The sequence below is a fragment of the Cydia splendana genome, chromosome 18, assembly GCF_910591565.1.
Source record: "Cydia splendana chromosome 18, ilCydSple1.2, whole genome shotgun sequence".
In the NCBI taxonomy this organism is placed as follows: domain Eukaryota; kingdom Metazoa; phylum Arthropoda; class Insecta; order Lepidoptera; family Tortricidae; genus Cydia; species Cydia splendana.
In genome coordinates, this window is record NC_085977.1 from 12,640,613 (window position 1) to 12,664,214 (window position 23,602).

Sequence of the window (23,602 nt, forward strand, 5' to 3'; positions counted from 1 at the left end):
CTAATCATTAAAGGGGGACCGATATTGAGACCGGATACAGTATTAATTATTATCAAATTAAATGCGTTAGTACATCATACAGATTACAATGGTCCCTTACACCATAAAATTTAAATGAAAATCTCAGGAGTAATCGTAAATTAAAGTTCAATTTCATAGCCATATAACTTATAAATGTTAAAGACGCTAACCGACGTTAGTGCCTATTTTTACCACCTTATGCGCTGCGATCGCTTTACTTATCCCCACCATGCACTTCGCACGGTGCCATACTTCGAGCAACACGGAAGGGAGGTGGCATTCGCACTATTACCCCTCTGCCGAGGTACAAGATTAGCGCGTCAATCTAATCTAGCGCGGGTAATAAAACTAGTTGCACTTGGATTTTTCACTAGACCGAGTCCAGACGCGCGCGGGAACACTGCTGCACAAAAATGCCTGTTTGCTCGGTTTTTTGTTATAAAAAGAGGTCGGGGGCATCAAATTTACAAAAAGAAAGTGTTACATTTCAGATGTAATATTTTTTTTTACATATCATACGTTTAATTACATTCAAACACAATTATTATATTTTAGTCTCATGTAATTGTTGGATTTATCGATTTTGCTCGCTCAGTACAAATTGCGGATCGGTCGAGCGACAAATCCGACTTCTCATCTCTCAGAATACAATAACATACTTCAACGAAAATGTGTTAGTGTGCGTGTTGTGACACTTGTCACTCGTCCGTACACAAAAAGAGATCGAGGTTTGCAAGATTTGTCTTTGACGTGTGTCATTTTCTATGTATTTGTGTCGTCATTACAGATTGGATTTTGTATGTAAGTGTGTGAGAAGTGCGACTGTGTGCACCTTTCCCCCCGCGAAAAATGGCAGAAAGATTTGTACGGTGAGATATCGCTTGGGCCCCTCCCTTCCGACGTGTCGGAAGCCGGTGTTGCTCGAAGGTGCCATAGCCATATTGAGTTGGTGCAGTTTACTCTACATCCCAATGTCAAAACAAACTAATTGTTTCATTATGACTCTATTTAATATTTGCTACAATTCATATTAAATTATACTAATTGTTGCCATGTTGTTGGCAAACATAGTTGGCCAATAATGGTATGGTTGGGAAGCGTGCGCGGAGCTGAAGCAAACACGTAGAGGCCCTTTTGAAACTTTAATGAAATTTAAGTGGGTCCATCTTTCATCAATACAAAATTATTGTATATCCCAGGGCTAAGTCAATTCCTTATCGAAGTAATTAAGGAAGCGGAATACAATACGGTCTCTCGTGAGGTTTGCACAGACGTTCATTGATGATATAAATGAATGTCTCTGCAGGAAAACTTGTGAAGATGCGATAGTCGTAGCTCGACTTATTATAAATATCAAATGGGTGGTTCTACTTTCTGGTGACTCGTTATGTCATGGTTACATTTCCAACTTACTTTTAAAAACTGGAATTATAATTATGCATGTCTATGATAGTTACATTAATATTTCCTTACAGGCGGGCCATCTACTGAACATGTTAGCAGTATGTTTCATATCGCTTATTCTCACTAGCTGTATCACTGTTGCCTTCTGGATGACGGGAGAGAATAACAACAAGAAATAGTTGATATACTTACCCAATTTTATAGGAAGTATATCTCTGGAAGCTCGGAGTCTGGAAGTCTGAAGAACAAAGTTTTTCTATAATTATGTCTACTTTTTCGTTATGTTGTAACAGTGAAAATACATATATAATGTTTTTCGCAAATGAATAGCAAATTTATATCTATTCATTCAATATGGCTTCTTGTAGCTACGTGTCAAACTACAGTTAGAAATGCTGTCAGAGTAACGGGAAACAGACGCAAGGTTATTGGATGTCTAGTCCATTTCCCGATTAGTGATGGCCTGTTTCCGGTAACGCGACGGGGAATATTCCCGATAAATGTCAAAAAAACCTAAAGAACCAATACATTATGAATTTTTGATTTAAGCTCGTTGTTGTATATTGTTTTATTACTTAAAACATGTTTTGTTTTTCGTATAAATTCTCAATTTCAGTACTATACTCACACTATACTCGTAGGTATTGCTAGTTAGGAACATACAGGCACTATCGTGGTATCGTCGCAGAGTAGCAGTTATCACTCCAATATATTCTTTAAAACTAGACAGATTGCAGGCGCCATCTTTGCAGTGCAAACCATATGTAGGTATTCTTATTTGACGCATTTTCCCTAAAACAGACGAATATTACTGGAAAAAATAATACTACAGTACAGTGGCAAATTAATAATACCCATCGTATCGGCGGTGCGGGTCGTTTTTGCTCCAAATAATAGGAATTCTGGAAAACTGGACTGATTGCAGGCGCCACGCTTGTAGTTTGCATTTATTTTCTTCTTTGTCGAAGCTTCCCGAATACAGACGAATATTGTTGGGAACAATATGACCGTGGCACATCACTGATCTACCCGTCGTATCGGCACGGAGTCGTTTTCGCTCCAAATAACAGGAATTCTGCAAAACTACGCGGATTGCACCCGGGCACGCTTACAGTAGCGCCATTCCAACTTAACACATGTTCTTAATTCTATACTGATTTGACACCACTCGCTCTCGCTCATATTTATATATTGGTGCGAGTAAGATGCGCTGCTAGCGAATTCAAATCAATATCAAATGTAGAGTTGGAATGTCGCTCCAGTTTGCAGCTCAGATTGAATGCATGCACGGGTTGGCCAGTATCGATGAAATGGCATTTGAAGTTTAGAATTTCTTATTCGTATCTGCTACAGGTCTTTACATGATGTATTGACAGTGTGGAGGTAGCCTCTTACAGTGCGATAACTATACATATATGGCGAGTAATCAAACTAAAGATTGAAAAAGATGTCGGGGAGATTACTTGTAATTTTTGACCACATTATAGTCCAGCTTTTGATCAGTATGATGAGACATACCTACATACTCGTAAAGACGCAAGTACGTAATGAGACTAATAAGTACTACCTATAGTTTTTCATAGGTAGGTTATATTGGACTATGTTACATAATAATTTGCTCCCAATTACAAACCTACGAAACTAAAGTTAAAAATGCTAAATGTAAGGCTAAATGTTTGCAACACTCAACCAATTTAGACCCTAATCCAACTTGAAACTTAAACTGTTTTGCATAGGATAAACGATGCCCAAAAGGCTTATACCTATGTAGATTAAATAATTTTAGACCAGATATACAAATGTTATGAATATTAAACATTTGATGTCGAAATACTATTTTGTTAGTTAATATTAAAGCAAAAGGGTCTCCAAAGGTTCCTGCTGTTTCTAGACTGTGAACGTTTCTGTGTGCTTTGTATGAAAAGTTTTATATTTGTAATCTAATTTCCATTGTTATCGTTACTTTGTTCGTTTTATATAACACTTTAAACTCTCACGTTTTGTACACATATTTAATTACACGAACGCGATTTATTTGGCTGGGACGTCTTTCCGTGATCACAGCTGATGCAACTCAGCGGAAACGTCGGAATTTAAGGTAAAAACAATGAAATTATATCGCGGTAGACCCGTTCGTGTAATTAAATACTTTGTTAGTTATTTTCATTTGACAGCACTCACGCTTAACAAATTCAGAACCAAAATAGCAATTTCGTGCCCAACGAAGCTCACTACCAGATGAATACGCGCGATGACAATGACAATCGCCATTAAGTCGAGAAGACCTGGTAATTGGAATTAGTTTTTTTTGGCGTGGCGTGTCTGCTATCAAGTAAAATGTAATCTTTGCTTGGGGTCTCAGGCGTTTGCGTAAACCCATAAGTTACGTCGCAGATGGGCCCAGAATTAAACCCGCAGATGTTGAGGCCCATTTGCTTTATGCGCCATTTTTAACTTTGACCGAGGCCTGAGATTGGGCTCGGCCGTATTAGAAAATAAATCGCACCCGAAACTTAATATGTACTTTAATATGTACTTAGTTGATGCAGACGGTCGTTCTGAGATAACATTTTATAAATAAGCCTATTATTTTTATCGTACCTATATTATACGCACTATCTTACCAATTTACGTATTTACCTATTGGCTAATATGCGGACCGTGTGTTGGTTGAAGTGAATAAGAGGACGAATCAAAAGTACCTAAGTTATTTTTAGCGGGTTGAATTTTCATACTATTTGACATCTATATACAGTTTGGTTTATTTGCAAGAAGTTAATTTTAATTGTAAAATTGCCTGCTAGATGTCGCTGTACCGTGTGTTGAAAATCCTAGTTCGCGGTGTTAAGATTTTTCCGAGAAACATGACGTCTGGCCGGTACTATAGTTATTTTTACAACAAGAGATCAAAGTTTGATATTTCTTCGAGTGCTTATTTTGAGTCCCGTACAAGCGAAAGATTCTATAATAGATTCACGAGCGTAGCGAGTGAATCTAATTTAGAATCTTGAGCGTAGTAAGGGATTCAAAAGCGCACGAGATGTAAATAAGTTTGATCTCGTGTAGTACACAAAAATTTTCACCCTAAGCAGTGAGAACATACCTAGAGGGACAGAGATAATAGAACCCAAGTATATCAAACTTGTATTAGACCCCGCATGTTGAAATGACATTTGACTATAAAGGTCACTTGAATGTCATTTTGTCTCACTCAGTGAGCAAAATCGCATTTTGCTCACTGTTTTTAAGAAGCAAAGTACCCTTGTTCGAGCTGCTGAGGTGAAAAAAATATTGTTAAGCTTTTAGAACAGTTGTACCTCTATTCAATTTATTACATTATTGTTTATTCAATAAGAGGGCTTTTAGTTTAGTTTCGAACAAGTTTCGAACAACAAACATTACATCTTCAACTAATCAGAAGAATCATGTTCGTTTAAGAAAATTAAGTATTTTTACAAGATATACTAAATTTTGCGCTAAGAAATTTCAGCTCTAGATATAAATAATATAATATTTTACATTGAGTAACGTATTCTTGAACCAATGCTTTTTCTTGTTTTTATGGAGAAATATAATTCTCAATTCAATTATGAGTATCTTTAGCCCCAAGAAACAAAGTTTCTTGGCACAAGTTCTTTAAGTATTGCACTAAGACACTCAATTCAATTCAAAAAGTACAATACATACAACAAAACGCAAACGCTCTTGGTGAGAATATTGAGCTTTTTTAAAAAAAACTTTTTGTAGCTCGGTAAAAGAATTGATATTTTTGGCTTAAATAATAAACGTTGAAACATTTTATATCTTGACGCAAGAATTTTATTGTTTACTTATATAGGAAACACAAAATATCTTGACTCAAGAGTATTTACTTGGCTGGAGAACTATTTCTTTTCTGTGTAGTGTCTCATAACTAATGTGTCCTATAGCCTCCTGACACTCCATTGATGAATAAGTACCACGGATGAGTTTTTAATTAATGTCAAATTATTATTTTTTAATGTTAACACTGCAGGTGCCTTTAATATTCGTACAAGTCATGACGGCGGATAGGTTTTGGTACCTCCTAACCCAAGGATTTGTATGTTCCAACAAACTTTGATCCTTAACTTTGACCGTCATTAGTTGTCCCCTTTTATCCGTCCAGTCATTTTTCATGTAACCATACATACACTTATGAGTCCACCATTTTGAAAATATTCCAATAATTGAATCGAAAAAAAAAATATCCATATTAATCGAACCTGCTGACAAAATTTCATCAGAATCAGTTGAGAAATGCGGCATGTAGCTGAGAAAAGCTGGACGTATGGCGATGCTATGAAAGCATTTTTGCCCGAGCTGAATAATTAACTGTCAAGAATTTGTCAGTGAAAATGTGTTCATTCCATGTTACTGTCGGTTTGGTAACCCGGAAAATTGCGGACGTGGCGACAGATGTATTACCCGGTAATATGCAGCCGTCGCTCGCTAATATGCTTGCTGAAAAACATGCTCCATAAACTACCGCGTCTTTCTCCATCTCTGTCGCTCGATTAAGATGGTCGATGTAAGGGTGAAAGATAGAGAAATATGAAATTTGAAAAACGGGTGGTTCGGTTATCGCCCGTGGGTAACGTGATATGACCCAGTATTAAACCTATTTGAGAATTTATAAGCGAATTTATAATATATATTTGTAAGCGAGATGGAATCTTTGGATTTCATCATGTATTACGCAATTATAGTGCCGATAAAATAAAAGGTTATGTCGATAAAATAGTAAAAATTAAATAAAATGGAACTAAAAAAACATACTAAATTTTTGCCATGTTTTTACGTCAAAAATGTGACAGTTACGTAGAAAGTGGCGCCCTCATTTATTTTCTACTATTTTATGTCGCACTGTAGGTATGCTAGGTAAATTACACTTTCACGACGATTTCGTCCCTCTACATTTCTATCCGACAACATACCCAAAACAGACCACCGTAGCGTCAAAACTGCTGACTGATGTCTTTCCTATTTAAATTCTGAATAACTTTTATTCCTAGCAGTTATCGTGCATCATCCACTTCAAAACAATAATTAACAAATAGTGAATAGAATCAGGCGTTACTTTGCGGAAATCCATACTAATTAAAACCAAAATATTACTTTGCTAATCCGCGAAAAGATAACGTGCTAGTCAATCAGTGCTAACCCGTTATACTTACTTGCGTATTTTTACATGCAATTAATATTCCCACCCTCCCACCGCAAAAATAAATACGCAAATAAATATAACAAACCACCACCAAAAGAATAAACCTCGACACGTGTTTCGCCTCTCTACGAGGCATCCTCAGGAGTTGTTGACGGTCTGACGCCCGGCAACGGAATGACCTGTCTAGAATGGTCGGCCATATTTATACCTTGACCACTCCCCCTACCGTGCAAGTGTGAGTGAGATGGAAAAATTCGTAATAACGGCGATGACGCAACATTCAATTGTTCGTTAAGAATCATGCCCCTATTGTTGTACCTAATTATTTCCAGTTGTTCCAGAACACCCAAACGCAATCCCTTTTCGCAAACATGTAAAATATCAAAAGAATGATTCTCAGATAAAGTGTGACCTGTATCTAATAAGTGCTTTGCAAAATTGGACTTCTCTGGATGGTTATGTCTATATGACGCAACATGCTCTTTATACCTAGTAGTGAAACTACGGCCCGTTTGCCCCACATACACTTTATTGCAATCGTCACAGGTAAGCTTATAAACTCCAGACTTTTTCCCATTCTCGATCTTATCTTTGCCATTACAAAGCTTTGAGTGCAAAGTATTATTTGTCTTAAAGGCCACAGGAATGTCGTTAGACTTCAAAATTTTGTAAATTGCATCAGACAACTTGCCAACATAAGTTATGCTCGCTTTATATTTTTTAATCGGTTCAGAGGATCGTGCCGCATACAACATAGTGTTGACCATACTATTCCGCTTTTTCCTGATGATACCATCCACAACAGACTTATCGTAACCATTCGAAACTGCTAAGTGATAAATATTATTTAATTCAATCTGATAGTGTTCATCAGAAAGAGGCACAGTCAACATTCTATGCACATAACAATGAAAAGCAGCCAACTTATGCTGCCACGGATGCGTGGAAGAAGCCGGGATAACTGTATCGGTATGTGTAGGCTTACGGTAAATTTTGAACTGATGCCTGTTGTTTACTTTAGTGATTGTTAAATCTAGAAAATTCAATGAGTTGTCTTGCTCTAGTTCCTTTTTAAACTTAATTTTTGGATGCTTACCGTTAATTTCAGCAATAAATGCATCCAGCAGGCCCATACTACCCGTCCAACAAATAATCAAATCATCCACGTATCTAAAATAGTATAATATATTATTGTTGCCCACAATATGCTGGTTCTCAAAATGGTCCATAAAAATATCAGCCATTAAAGGACTTAGTGGTGAACCCATAGCCAAACCATCACTTTGCAAATAATACTGTCCCCCAAATCTGAAATAATTTTGTTTCATACAAATCGCTGTTAGATCTATCAATTCATCTACTTCCCCTGGATGTAAACGTTGCCTCTCAAAAAGACCCTTAATAATCTCCAAAGTCTCTCCATATGGCACATTTGTAAACAAACTGTCTACATCCAATGAAAGAAGAACAGCATTATCTGGTATGTTAATGTCCTGGATCTTTTCTATTAACTGCAAGCTATTTTTCAAGCAATATTTCGGCTGGAACTGGGACTTGTCTCTTATAATGGAATTCAACCTTTTTGCCAGATTATAAGTTGGCGCACCCAAATATGAGACCACTGGACGAACTGGGATATTATCCTTATGAATTTTGGGAAGTCCATAAAGAATAGGAGCTCGTGGATTCATAGGCACAACCATACTCTTCTGATGTTCGGTTTCAAAAACAAACGAAGAATTCTTAACTGCTTGTCTAAGATCTTTCTGGAACCCTGGAGTTGGGTCTCTTTGCAATCTTGAAAATCCGTCACCTTGAATAAGGTCTAGTACTTTCTGATTATACTGTCCCTTCTCCATAATCACAATGCAGTTGCCTTTATCTGCCTTTGAAACCACCAAATCACTGTCTTGCACTTTCTGTTGTATAGATCTTAGCAGCAAAACATCAGAATCAACACACGCACTCTGTGCTGGACTAGTACTCTTGATAACATTAGCCACCATGGTCTTTGTATCTACATCACCACGGCCCCGCACTATTGCAACCTCAGAATCAACTGCCAAATTTTCTAAAGGTTGAGGTTGCAATAGTGCGGGGCCGTGGTGATGTAGATACAAAGACCATGGTGGCTAATGTTATCAAGAGTACTAGTCCAGCACAGAGTGCGTGTGTTGATTCTGATGTTTTGCTGCTAAGATCTATACAACAGAAAGTGCAAGACAGTGATTTGGTGGTTTCAAAGGCAGATAAAGGCAACTGCATTGTGATTATGGAGAAGGGACAGTATAATCAGAAAGTACTAGACCTTATTCAAGGTGACGGATTTTCAAGATTGCAAAGAGACCCAACTCCAGGGTTCCAGAAAGATCTTAGACAAGCAGTTAAGAATTCTTCGTTTGTTTTTGAAACCGAACATCAGAAGAGTATGGTTGTGCCTATGAATCCACGAGCTCCTATTCTTTATGGACTTCCCAAAATTCATAAGGATAATATCCCAGTTCGTCCAGTGGTCTCATATTTGGGTGCGCCAACTTATAATCTGGCAAAAAGGTTGAATTCCATTATAAGAGACAAGTCCCAGTTCCAGCCGAAATATTGCTTGAAAAATAGCTTGCAGTTAATAGAAAAGATCCAGGACATTAACATACCAGATAATGCTGTTCTTCTTTCATTGGATGTAGACAGTTTGTTTACAAATGTGCCATATGGAGAGACTTTGGAGATTATTAAGGGTCTTTTTGAGAGGCAACGTTTACATCCAGGGGAAGTAGATGAATTGATAGATCTAACAGCGATTTGTATGAAACAAAATTATTTCAGATTTGGGGGACAGTATTATTTGCAAAGTGATGGTTTGGCTATGGGTTCACCACTAAGTCCTTTAATGGCTGATATTTTTATGGACCATTTTGAGAACCAGCATATTGTGGGCAACAATAATATATTATACTATTTTAGATACGTGGATGATTTGATTATTTGTTGGACGGGTAGTATGGGCCTGCTGGATGCATTTATTGCTGAAATTAACGGTAAGCATCCAAAAATTAAGTTTAAAAAGGAACTAGAGCAAGACAACTCATTGAATTTTCTAGATTTAACAATCACTAAAGTAAACAACAGGCATCAGTTCAAAATTTACCGTAAGCCTACACATACCGATACAGTTATCCCGGCTTCTTCCACGCATCCGTGGCAGCATAAGTTGGCTGCTTTTCATTGTTATGTGCATAGAATGTTGACTGTGCCTCTTTCTGATGAACACTATCAGATTGAATTAAATAATATTTATCACTTAGCAGTTTCGAATGGTTACGATAAGTCTGTTGTGGATGGTATCATCAGGAAAAAGCGGAATAGTATGGTCAACACTATGTTGTATGCGGCACGATCCTCTGAACCGATTAAAAAATATAAAGCGAGCATAACTTATGTTGGCAAGTTGTCTGATGCAATTTACAAAAATTTTGAAGTCTAACGACATTCCTGTGGCCTTTAAGACAAATAATACTTTGCACTCAAAGCTTTGTAATGGCAAAGATAAGATCGAGAATGGGAAAAAGTCTGGAGTTTATAAGCTTACCTGTGACGATTGCAATAAAGTGTATGTGGGGCAAACGGGCCGTAGTTTCACTACTAGGTATAAAGAGCATGTTGCGTCATATAGACATAACCATCCAGAGAAGTCCAATTTTGCAAAGCACTTATTAGATACAGGTCACACTTTATCTGAGAATCATTCTTTTGATATTTTACATGTTTGCGAAAAGGGATTGCGTTTGGGTGTTCTGGAACAACTGGAAATAATTAGGTACAACAATAGGGGCATGATTCTTAACGAACAATTGAATGTTGCGTCATCGCCGTTATTACGAATTTTTCCATCTCACTCACACTTGCACGGTAGGGGGAGTGGTCAAGGTATAAATATGGCCGACCATTCTAGACAGGTCATTCCGTTGCCGGGCGTCAGACCGTCAACAACTCCTGAGGATGCCTCGTAGAGAGGCGAAACACGTGTCGAGGTTTATTCTTTTGGTGGTGGTTTGTTATATTTATTTGCGTATTTATTTTTGCGGTGGGAGGGTGGGAATATTAATTGCATGTAAAAATACGCAAGTAAGTATAACGGGTTAGCACTGATTGACTAGCACGTTATCTTTTCGCGGATTAGCAAAGTAATATTTTGGTTTTAATAATTAACAAACTGGTGAATAATCTGTTATAAATGAAGTTTTCATTCACCACACACCAATCACATCATATTAATACTATTTAATACAAATTGTCATTAAATGAGATTTAAACGTTAAGGGCTAGGATGCACTAATAGGCAGTTTACAATAAAACCATGGTAACCAAAAGTCAACAGCACTTGGAATGCCCGCAACTCAATCAACAGAAAGGGTTTTCCCTCAGGCATTAGCTTAAAAATATGGGCTATTTTCGAACCTTTTCGCAATAAAGATTATCCTCCTGCGAATAGATATTTCAAGAGCCACTTTTGTATATATGAAAAAGTTTATCGCATTATATATTATTCTTAGCCCATATATGCCCAAAACTGGTTTTAGCTCTGTACGCCTTGAGGTTATAGGCTTGAGCCTACTAATTTGAATTAGCAGGAGCGAGGATTAGGTATTCAGTGGGTCGAAAACGACCCAATGGGCATATATGGGTTAGAGACGAAACTTATAAAACTAGGGACTAGGGATAAAACTGTTTATTGGAATAAATTACAGTTAGTAACGTACTTCTAACATGTAATATCAATGATGTTTGTAACTTTTATTTGGAGTTTGGTAATCGTTTTGTCGTATAGGAAAGTTCTTTGTGATGGTGATGAGAATAAGCTGATTCATTCGAGTTGTTTGTTGTTAGTCATAAGTATATCGGAAGCAGATGAATACACAGTGAGTTTGTATTATCTTCAGTCCTAAAGGACAATGTGTGTTTATTTATGTTTCTTAGTGAGCTTTTACTTACCTTATAGGTTTAAAAGTTACAAAAAACATATAGGAATTTCTATTATATTTCGATAACTGTCGTAAATATTATTGCATTAATAGAAATTCTGAAATCGCTGAGATACCTAAATTTTTGAAAGGGATAGGACGTCAAATAAAATAAACTTCCCTGCATAATCAATGTCGTCATTTTACGTCCTTTCAACCTTCTAAAAGCATGAAGTACATGACTGTAAAAAATATTACTCCATGGTAGTCAAAGCCTGAAGGTGTTTATATCTTCGCATTTATAATGTTCCCGTTTGTTCCAGGTTGTGCACACTACGCGTCACCCGTCTACGCGTATGCGGTGCCCTTGGCGAGGCGGGCGGCGGGGCGGCGGGCGGAACGGGCGCGGGCGCGGTTATCCTGGCGGCGCGCATGCACAGCAGCAAGCGTACCCTGCGCTCGAATGACATCGCCGTGCCTCCCATGGATGTTGAGCTCGACCTGTGCTTCTCGTTGCAGTACCCGCATTTTGTTAAGCGAGATGGCAATAGGTAAGCTGTAGTTCGATTTTTTTTAAGTAGCTATTCTCATAAGGAATACGTTAGGGACTGATAGGTACTTACTAGTAAACGTCAAAAATAAAATCAGAAGACAATAAAGTACATACGATGCTACTAAAAATACTGAATGTATCATCTACTTCACGGCCATAACCTTTTCTCCTACAAATTCTTTGAAACCACGAATGTGTACCATGTATATATGTTGCTCACAATTGAGACATTAATCCACTTTTTTCTTCATCAGAAAACAATTTTGTTTACATGTCAGTGTTTACAGCTCATTCTATTTTTATTGCCGATCGTTGAAATGTGTGGTTTATACGAATTGAAATTTCAAAGCCGAGGCCAATTTTAATGGCGTAGTAAAACTAATAGAGGCTTGCAATCCGCCACGTTTATCGCTGCTGCGTTGGCCGTGGCCTGTTTCAGACCTAGCTTTTTGTTTTATTACAAATATTATTAAAGATGATAATGGCTACTAAACGATACACATTTAAAAAAAGATATAGAGATAATTTTTTTATGTCTTAATCTTTTATTATTTTTAAGTTATATCTACTTTCAAAAATAGGACTATTAATACTTTTTCGACTTATCATTTGTAGCTCCGTCGTTCGTTGAGTCTACAGATTTCACTACTGACAACAAAAAAAACTGCTACGCGCTACGGCGTAGCACGGGTAGCAATGTTAGAAACCAGGGATGTTGCGAATATTCGCATCCGCATCCGCATCCGCGGAACATCCGCATTATTTTTAACATCCGCATCCGCATAAAATCGACGCGGAGCATCCGCATGATGCGGATGTCGACCAAGTCGGTAACAGGAACGTATTAGCGGCGGCGCAGGCGGCGTAAGTGCTAGGTAATTTCGACATTATATATAACGAAATCATCTAGATCCCGAAAAGTCGGCCAAGTTACTGTTTATTAAATAAAACGCACCTATATTCTTGCTCAAATACTAAACGTTTCGTTTTTTTAAATAAAAAATGGCAAAAATGTAATATATTTGACGTTTTTTAAGTACCAAATCTTGACATCCGCATCCGCATCCGCGGATGTCAAAAAATCTGCATTCGCAACATCCCTGTTAGAAACTTATTTAGAAATAAAATGTTATACAAATTTGACGTCAATATATTATCATTGTAACTGCTCGTTACGCACTCGACGTGCTGATATCAAATTGCTAAATTATTGAAATTTTGGTGTAGATATTAAATTTTAGCAGTAGTAATACACTTATTACACAAAACAAGTACATAACACAGAGAAAATACAGCTAATGTGTACAAAGGCGAACTTAAATTCTATGTGTCTAAACAGGCCTTTACGCTAAGATACGTATTAGGAAGACAGACATCCAGTGCCGAGGATATTGGATGTCACTGTCACCTCGCCTTTCTATGTCTCCTTTGAAACGAGAAACAAATTCCTGGAGCATTCGAAGAATGTTGAAAGCGCATATAACACAACCCACATGATACGGAAACGTCGTAAAATCGATAGCGTCAAAGTTTAAAGCCACTAAAATGTTTTAAAGCTGGCTTGAAATAGAGAGTTGTGTATTTGTTAACCCGAATTCCTCGATACGGGGTGAGTAATAGAAATGGGTCAGTAAGGGGAATTTGCAAACTAATTTCAGCCTTAACTCGGTTTTATTTATTTAATCGTATGGCAAGATTCGAGTCGCTTAAAGTATTATAAATAAATAAATAAATAAAAATAAATGAATATTATAGGACATTCTTACACAGACTGACTAAGTCCCACAGTAAGCTCAAGAAGGCTTGTGTTGTGGGTACTCAGACAACGATATATATAATATATAAATACTTAAATACATAGAAAACAACCATGACTCAGGAACAAATATCTGTGTGATCGCACAAATAAATGCCCTTACTGGGATTCGAACCCAGGACCATCGGCTTCACAGGTAGGGTCACTACCCACAAAGCCAGACCGGTCGTCTTAGAAAGTAATAAAGAATTAAAGAACTATATCCAATGTTGTGGCCCATAGGGCTGCGTCTTCACTAGGAGCGAGCAAGTCTTCATGGTTGCCAATAAATTTTCTCTTAGGGCAGTCGACTGTTATGTGGTGGATAGTCTGCTTTGGAGCTCCGCAGTTACACTCGGGCGAGTCTCGCCACCCGCACTTAACTCGGTAACGTTACTGGTAATTAATTCTATCACCAAGGAGTTATCGATTTATCCTCTCTGCGGCACTTTCCTTTTTATAGTTCCAGCTTTACTACTTCTAATATTTATTACACATCGTCTGATTTCAGTATTAATGGAACCCAATAAAAAGGGTAATAAAATTAATTATGTACGATTCGGATTATAAAATTAATTATGTACGACCTGTCGCATTTGTCGTATGTTTATGGAATTTCGTCGGTGAGTGACGGAGACATTTAGGAGATTAGAGATTCTCAGTTAGTCGTTAATCGTAAAAAGTTTATACCCACATAAAAAGCGGTTATCTTCTAATCAACTATAACTAGTATAAAAGTATTTTAACGAGAAACATCTGACATCTAGACTCAACGAATTTGATGTCAGGGTCAATATGAAAGCCTCTAGGGATATTTAATTATTGTCACTGTTACAAGATACGAAGTGGCACAATAATCGAATTCTTTGCCCGAACTCATTTTGACAGTTTTCTGTCTTAGCTTTGTTTTAATATACTAGAACTTAAAAGTAAAATAGAATGGCTGCAAATAATTGATTAATAGCTGGATAAGCTGGTTGTTCGTCCTACCAAGAAATTTTTGATATAAGTTCTATATCCACTCTCTAAATCTTAATTTTTATTTAACTGGATAAAACAGGTGTCACTAGCAGCGTTTTCAATTATTCACTACCACTATCAACTGTCAGGTCAAACTTAAACCTGTTACGAGAAATTAAAAAATAAATAAAAGTTAAAAATATGGCCGGTTACGCCTGTATAAACTTGGGTACGTCAACTCGTGCCAAACTCACCATTTTTCACTGTCAATCCAATGTTAGTACCACCACTAAAACTCTAGCATCTTCGATATAGAGTCTAAAATCGCTTGCAAATGATCGTCGTTTCTGTTTAACTCACCGGTACAGTCGTCCTCAGATATATCGGAGCGGACGAGGTGCTCAAGAATATCGAAACACGCACTCTAACACCTTGACAATAAAGGCGTGTTCAGATATTTGTGAGCACCTCAGCCGCTCTGATATATTTGATGGCGACTGTACCATCATCAATCTATTAACTGACAAAACGTAACCCTTATTGCAAGACAATAAGGTGTACAATGGTAAAGAGTGTAGCTGTACATGCTCTCAGCTACTCTCACACTTATCGCTAATGATACGTTGGCGGGTGATAAATCACCAATAAAACGAGTATTTAATGGACGCACAGAAGCCACTCCGGCCTAATCGACCGCGCGTTTATAAGCTTTATCTATTTACACACGTAATATATTACAGACTATGATACCCTTAAATCGTGGAAAGTTGGTAATAAATTTCATAAATTCATCTAACATTGAAGGAGATTATCGTCTTTCGTAGCCACAGACCAATTCGTAGCCTTTCAAGTGGCATAAGTACGTCATTATTGAGTTGTTGGAATTTCGATTTTATTTTAACCAATGCAGTAGCTTAACTAATTTCTAGGTACAGTAGACAAAGAATGGAAAATGAATTTGACTTGTTGTAAATATTATTAATTTTAAAATCTTACATTTTCTTCTGTTTTTCGTTGTACAGTCAGAACCAGAAGCAGCAGCGGGCAGAGATGTTGAAAATGAACTGAAGGCCATTTTGTTTTTAAGACTTGTGCAGGGCATTATGAACACCCGCTTAGCTAGTTCTGACGTTGACTGTATGTTTTCATAATTAATTCTACTGTGACAATTTAAAAAAAGCATTATCGCTTGCCTTAACCTTCTGTTTCTGTTACTGTCATGTGGTTTATTGATTATTTCAATTATTCGGTAAATTGGTTTAAAATGTGGTGTAAATAAATGCAGGTTAGATGCATATAATTATGATAAAAAAATCTATTAAAATGTCTCTTCCCTTGAAATTGACCTTCGATGAAAGGCCTTCATTGTATGCTATAATACCTACATTTTGTCGTTGCAGGTTGCAGATTATGCTACAGAGACGCAAGAAATACAAGAACCGCACCATTTTAGGATACAAGACGCTCGCCGAGGGAGTTATTAGGATGGATCAGGTATGTAAAGTTTATCTTTACCTATAGCATAGTTTATAAGTTAATACAGATAATAACTAACTATAGTTATGCCGAATTTGAAGGCAAACTCGTATGAAATACATATGTTTTGAAATTCTACTTAACTTATTACCTATGCATTCGAATATAGATAAAAAATATTCACACCATGCGACCGAAATAAGTACTGAAAGGCTCAAAGAATTATAATATACTGAAACTGCGCCCATGCCTTGATTAAAAACACAATGATTCTGATTTACTAAACCTATGTAATTTTTTTTAATAAGCTTGGATTTTCTCACATTATTATCACTGTTTTCGCAAGCCAGGCAATGCTTGGCATTGGCACGGTAGGCAATATAGAACAAGTTAATAGTACTTGTACCTACCAACTAAATATATCGGTGGTCGAAAACAACATTAAGAAGCGACACATATTTTTTCCCAGTCTTTTTTTGTCATGTGTTGTATAATCTGTTGCCCTTATGGCACACTCGTTTCACCCGTGCTTGGTAAATATAAACCCGTCCGTTTTTTAATCTCGTAAATATTAATGTCCTTGTGTATTTGTATTTATGAGGCTACCTTGATCCCGGAGTCGTGTTTTCTTGGATTTTAAGATTTAATGTTTATCTTATGAGTTTCAATAAATTTACATGTGACTTGGAAATATAAACAGATTTTATAAAAAGTTAGCCTTGAAAGAAGTTTTCTTTTGTTCTTGATGTAATATTTTCTTGAATTGATTAGAGATTATTAAAATCATGCACCGCTAGTTTACGAATATTTTAATTATTTATTATACATTTATTCGGAACCGTGTCGGTATGATATAAAAAGTAAACATGTGTATGTTACGTTACATGCATATAATTCATTCAGAGAATTTAATTTGCCTAAATTAAAAATAATTATTCGTACGTAAAGGTCTGCCTTAATTATGTGGGTATGCACCGACCGCTTTTACTGACCTAAGTTTAAATTATAGAAGAAATATTCTCATATACTCTTTTAAGGAGAGTCCGTAATAGTAATGCATATTACAGATGTAGTGCATAATTGTATTCCATCGTACTTTCTCGGAAACGTTCGTATTTGCCATGCTACTTCTTTCAACCTCAGTACTTTTTGTACCGAGACTGACTGAAATAGCAAGACATGTTTCCGTGAAAATACGATGGGAAATAATTATGCACTACAACTGTGCATTATTTACCACCGTGTCAAAACCTATACTCAGAAGAGTTATCCACAATTTTATACTATCATCGTGTATACATTTTGTATCATGATAGGCTTATTGGAGGGTACGACTGGATAATATAATATAGTTATGTACAGAACGTATACACTTTTTAATGTAGGGTGCATTGGGGTAAATGCGAAGGCGGGGTAATTTCGAAACTGGCAAATATCTACTAAACTAGAAACACTTTCTACTGTAGCAACAGTACGCAAGATGCCATGTAAGCGTTGCAGCGGCGTAAGTGTTGCTAAAGTATGAACTGTTTCTAGTTTAGTAGATATTTGCCAGTTTCGGAATTACCCCGCCTTCGCATTTACCCCAATGCACCCTACAATACAATATAAAACATGTGTAGCCTAAAAAACCAACTAGCATCGGTCCGAACATTCGCTGCTACCTATCCGGTCGGTCCAAACCCGGCCTAATATGTGTTATTGGAGGCAATTAGCAAAGCGTTTCATTTGCTTTTAACAGATGCAATTTGTGTTTCCTTTATTCAAGCCTCGAGTACATGGCCAGGGCCGGTTGTTGACTGTTCTATATACTCATCAGTGAGTCATACTTGTGTTTTACGTAAAGTCAGATGGCTCATCATTCATCATGGTTGAGTCTGTCACTAAATTCGTCCTTGTTTTAAAGGAATCTTTATTAAATATATAAATAAGAATAGATTAAGAATTTTGTTTGTAATCTTTCTCAAATAGTTTCATGAACTAAACAGCTTAAATATATATATTAAAGCGATCGCTTAGATTACATGTAGATTTCATATATATCAAAAGGTGACTGTTGGTAAGGGGCTATTCATAAATTACGTCATTTCAAATTAGGGGGGGGGGTCTGGACATCGGATGACGGTAGCATGAAGTAGGAGGAAATGGGGTCATTTGAAGCATGATTTTTGGATGATGATGGGGGGGGGGGGGGTCAAAAATCGTCAAAAATCGATGACGTAATTTATGGACAGCCCCTAACTAGAGCTATCAAAAGCAAGTGAGTGGTTTATTCCGATAATATGTAGGCGTAATAAAATGCTTATTGTAAGCTTTACGTCTCTGTCCAGACAACCATGAATCATCCAAAGATTCTGAACATGTAGCAGCGTTTCACATTTTATTAAAATTACGCCGTGTTGGCGAGGCCCTTATTCAGACAGTATCACCCGTTTTTAACAATTTCTACTGAAGAACCATCGATGGTAATATTAAACGATTATTTTCGCCGCGATTACTGATTTAGCTTTTTCTACGTTCCAGGTGCTGCAGCGCTCCATGGACATGGAACTGGAACTAACTGGAGTCGGCTGCAAAGGTGGCGCCGCTGCAGGCCAGCCTGTCGCCCGGCTGTCCATCACCGGGCTGGCGTCCACGCCCGTCGACCACGACACTAAGAACAACAACAACATGCTCATCACTGGCAAGTATCGTGTAATCGGAGTAGGCTGTAGAGGCGCCGCTGCAGGCCAGCCTGTCGCCAGACTATCCATCACCGGCCTGGCGTCCACGCCCGTTGACCACGACACTAAGAACAACAACAACATGCTCATCACTGGCAAGTATCATGTAACCGGAGTCGGCTGTAGAGGCGCCGCTGCAGGCCAGCCTGTCGCTCGGCTGTCCATCACCGGGCTACGCTTACTCGTATAGGTACTTTGAACACACCGCTCGATGCTCCCCCTCCCGTTTCTAAGCTCGAACATACACGGAACTCGTGTGAAAACTATACACTATGTAGATTATTATATAACAATTTGTATCGCCCATCCCATTAACCATCCAATGTACTATTCCAGAACGAGGCTACTCAGATGAAGAGGAAGAGGGCGAGTTCAGCTCCGTGGAGGAAGCAGACGAGATGACGTACGGCGCGCCGGCGCGGCGCCGGACGCACCGGCAGCTCACGTTCAACAAGGCAGACCTATCCTACACTAAGGTAATTCTATTCTCTTCTTCTCTTCTTTATATTTAAGAACTGTGCTCTTGTCGGTGGAGCAATCTCCAACTCGTCCGGTCCTCTGCCAACTCCTTAACCTTCTGGTATGACACGACCTGAATCTTTTCTTTTATTTGGTTGTTCTATTCTACACTAAAGTAATTCTAGGTGTGTGTCCAACCAGTTAAGGGACCCCTTTGGGGGAGTACTGAGATCACAAGGGGACGTACCTGGTTTTAATAAGGATCAGTTGCACCAACCACAATTGACGGACATCAACGTCACTCAGCAGAGAAACTTCTCTTACGATAAAATTTAGCGAACGACTGTTTGGTACAACCGACTTTAAGGTTATGCTATTATATACTGAGGTACCTAATTCCAGCTCAGGAGTTAACTAGTAGGGCGCGCCCTCCTAGGGAAATGTACCGAGATGGCAAGGGGACGTAATTAATAAGTCACTAATAAAAAAAAATCAATTTATAAGTAAAGTGTAACTAACTTTAAATTGTGAAGATCATGTTACACGATTATGAAGTAAGCAGATAAAAATTTTTGCTACTTCCGATGAATACCAATTTATATCTTGAAGAATTTAGGTTTACAGTTCAAGCTATAGTAGTTGCGTGTATATAAATGTATGCGTGTAAGTATGTTCTCATGCGCGTAACCATTTTTAGGGTTCCGTACCCAAAGGGTAAAAACGGGGCCTTGTTACTAAGACTCCGCTGTCCGTCTGTCTGTCTGTCACCAGGCTGTAACTCATGAACAGAGGTCGGACAAATCATCGCAAAACCATCGAAAATCATTTATATCTCAAAATAGAACAAGATTTATTAAACTCATATTATGTACACAGTATCTTTATAATATTTCCAGATTATACTCGAAAACTGCAGTTCAAAATTGTAAAAAAAATTGTATCGTGTTCCATACCATATTTATTTTTGCGACAAATTGTCCGAACTCTGCTCATGAACCATGATAGTTAGACAGTTGAAATTTTCACAGATGATTGTATTTCTGTTGCCGCTATAACAACAAATACTAAAAACAAAATAAAATAAATATTTAAGGGCTCCCATACAACAAACGTGATTTTTTGCAGTTTTTTCCGTAATGGTACGGAACCCTCCGTGCGCGAGTCCGACTCGCACTTGGCCGGTTTTTCAGTTCAAATAAGTGCGTGCGCACTTATAATGTGCAACAATCTACTAAATAAGGCCGCACGCACACACACACACACACACATGAATCGGATGGACTTATCCACTCTGCTAATACAGACAATTGATTACAGTCAAGATGCAAGCTTGTTTTTCACACAAGCTGGTTTCAAAGTCTAAGTTAAAGGTTTCTAAGTCCTATTTGTGAGTGAGATTTTTTGTATTTCGGATAAATCGGTTTATCTACACATTTTTTTTAGCGTAGTTACATATGTGATGTGTGTAGGATTTTGAAAATATGTGAGTTAGATTTTTAAGGATGAAATTTATGAAGGTGAGATTTAGATTTGTAATCAATCATAGTTATAATATTTTTAAATTGATAATCGATATCGGTACATAATTTTGCTATTCTGGTAATAACTAGGAATTAACTAGCGATTTTGAATATAATTACAATTGCATGATATTTATGATTAACAAGTAAATTAAAGTTTTCTTAGAATTCTTCTACATATTTTTAGTAATGATAAGAGCATATTTTTTAATCTTTTATTAAGGGTAGATGAAGAGATATTTTAATATTTTATTAAGGTTATACTAAGATATTTTTAACGCATGATTATTGCCTAACAATTAATTTATTCTTATTTATTCCGCTAAATTCAGTACCTAGGTACTATAACAATGCTGTATATAAATTTTAATCAAAATTGGACGCAATGTGTATAACTTTAAAGCATTTTATCGCTTAGCTTAGCCGTAACATAGCCGTTGCTTGCACGCAGCTGTCGCGCTCACGAGACTTGAGCTTCATGGAGCGCGAGCGAGAGAGACAGAGCTATATGCGCTCCAAGGCGGACAGAGACAGCGACAGTGAGCTGGAGAACGCGGCCGCCAAGCGCAAGGGCAGCCGCGGCAAGCTCGCGGTGAGCGCGAGATTGGGCCTTGCTGCTATAACAATAGAGATAACTTTGCTTTCTTTCTATTTTGCACGTAGAGTATTCAAAAGTATCAATATCGAAGTGGTTAATAACTCTTTGAAAATGTATACTATAGTAAAAGGACGAAGAATTTCGTACATAGAGCCGCCATTCGCCATCTCAATCGCGTCGCAATCGCGCGTAATTGTATTGCTGTCCAGCCATGAATCTAGTAGTTATACAGTGTGGAAAGATAAGTCGGGCCCTGGAGGGAAACTACCTTAAATCCTTAAGCTGACTCATTTTACTTAAAGGAGACATTCCTTTATTTTTAAAAAGAAACAATACTGCATTTAAAGATTTTTCTTTTTTTCTTCAATTTGGCTTGTCTAAAAAAATCTTGAGTACTAAATATTAGATTTTATGGATATTTTATACGACAGACGAGTGTAACACCTAATGTTTCTCGGAGAAATGTTATCATTAACATTAACTGTATCGACTAGTAGAATAAAATTGTGAGTGTTTATTTTTTGGAATTTTTAGTCGGTTCGAGTCCCGGGCGAGGCAAGCGAGTTTTAGAAAATGTTTGAATGCAGTTTTGTTTCTTTTTAAAAATAAAGGAATGTCTCCTTTAAGTATAATGAGTCAGCTTAAGGATTTAAGGTAGTTTCCCTCCAGGGCCCGACTTATCTTTCCACACTGTATAACTGGATCTGGCATGAAAGGTGGGGGAAGTGACCGAACGGGATAGTCTTATGTATCTTTCAGTAGGAGTAGCAGCGAAAGAGCTATTATTGTGTGTCCTTGTCACAGTCTCACATTTTATTTGCTCCCCACCCTAAATTTATTATGGATTATGGTGGGCAACAAATAAATTCGACCAATCACAGTGCCGGATTGCGTATGTTTTGTTGCTCACGGAGGCACGCGTATACCACTTCTATAGGATCCTACCTTCTATGTGTCCAGCCCATTTTGCCGGCGGTCAATGCCACTGTACCGAGCGGGACAGCAATATAATTATGCACGTGCGATAGAGATAGGAAATGGCAGGTAATATACGAAAATCTTCGTACTTATCGTCCTTACTGTAGTGAGCTATGCATTTAAAGCTCGGTTCTATATTGATAATATTGAAATTAATTACGAGATTTATTAAGAGTTATTGTATCGCTTTGATATTGAATTACGTAGCATGTGCCTTTACTAAGTTTGCAATTTGTTTACTTTTACTAGCTTTAGGTATTTACGAAGTTTGCTGTGCATGAGCATTGGTTTTACATAATTAAAGGAATTTGGCATTATTTCTGTGTATAGGGTGACTGCTATAGTAATTGGCCACTCTATAGGAATCGGCCACTCTTAACAATAACATAACACGTATTTAAATAAATAATAATAAGACCTTATATTGCCTTGTTTCTTTCTGTTTTGTCAGGAGTGGCCAATTACTATGAGGGGCCAATTATCTACTATAGCGTTACCCTATACAGAAGATTATTTATATTAATTGTATTGTATACCTAGTTTTGGCTTTTATTAGTGCATTTCGTAGTGGCCTAGTAGAAATTTAATTTAATTTACACTATTCGAATAACCGCAAAAATAATATGTTTTTTTTTAACTTAAAATAACTAACATAATTTAGTTGACACAGTATTAATATTAAGTTGTGGAAACAATGAGTTCAAAATGTAATGAACAGAGTGCCGATTTTTTGCGTTTATTCAATACATGGAAAAGGGACTCTTGGCCTTGCGCACATAAAATGTGTTTTAAAAATTGTGTAGGGTGACTGCTATAGTTATTGGCCGGTATATAGTAATTGGCCACTCTTAATAATAAGGTTTCAATTTGCTTGTTTCTTTATGATTTGTAAGGAGTGGCCAATTACTATAATACTGGCCAATAACTATAGCAGTCACCCTATTTAGCTCTGGCAAGAAATATTAAAAGATA

At 37.3% G+C, this 23,602-nt stretch overlaps 1 protein-coding gene and 1 long non-coding RNA gene across 7 annotated transcripts in view; one reads left to right on the forward strand and one right to left on the reverse strand.

Moving 5' to 3' along the window:
- Positions 1 to 23,602, forward strand: part of LOC134799088 (phosphofurin acidic cluster sorting protein 1) — a 185,093-nt gene that overhangs the window by 145,098 nt on the left and 16,393 nt on the right. For 4 of the 6 annotated variants that reach the window (XM_063771469.1, XM_063771471.1, XM_063771468.1 and 1 more), the window contains exons 2-6: positions 11,892 to 12,119; positions 16,277 to 16,370; positions 18,876 to 19,035; positions 19,412 to 19,551; positions 21,506 to 21,646. In XM_063771469.1, the coding sequence (XP_063627539.1) occupies positions 11,892 to 12,119; positions 16,277 to 16,370; positions 18,876 to 19,035; positions 19,412 to 19,551; positions 21,506 to 21,646 (763 nt within the window). Of the gene's footprint in view, positions 1 to 11,891; positions 12,120 to 16,276; positions 16,371 to 18,875; positions 19,036 to 19,071; positions 19,171 to 19,411; positions 19,552 to 21,505; positions 21,647 to 23,602 lie in introns of those variants that run through there. The other 2 variants (XM_063771472.1, XM_063771473.1) reach the window with 2 other exon arrangements.
- Positions 1 to 23,602, reverse strand: part of LOC134799162 (uncharacterized) — a 409,935-nt gene that overhangs the window by 67,929 nt on the left and 318,404 nt on the right. The window lies entirely within an intron of this gene.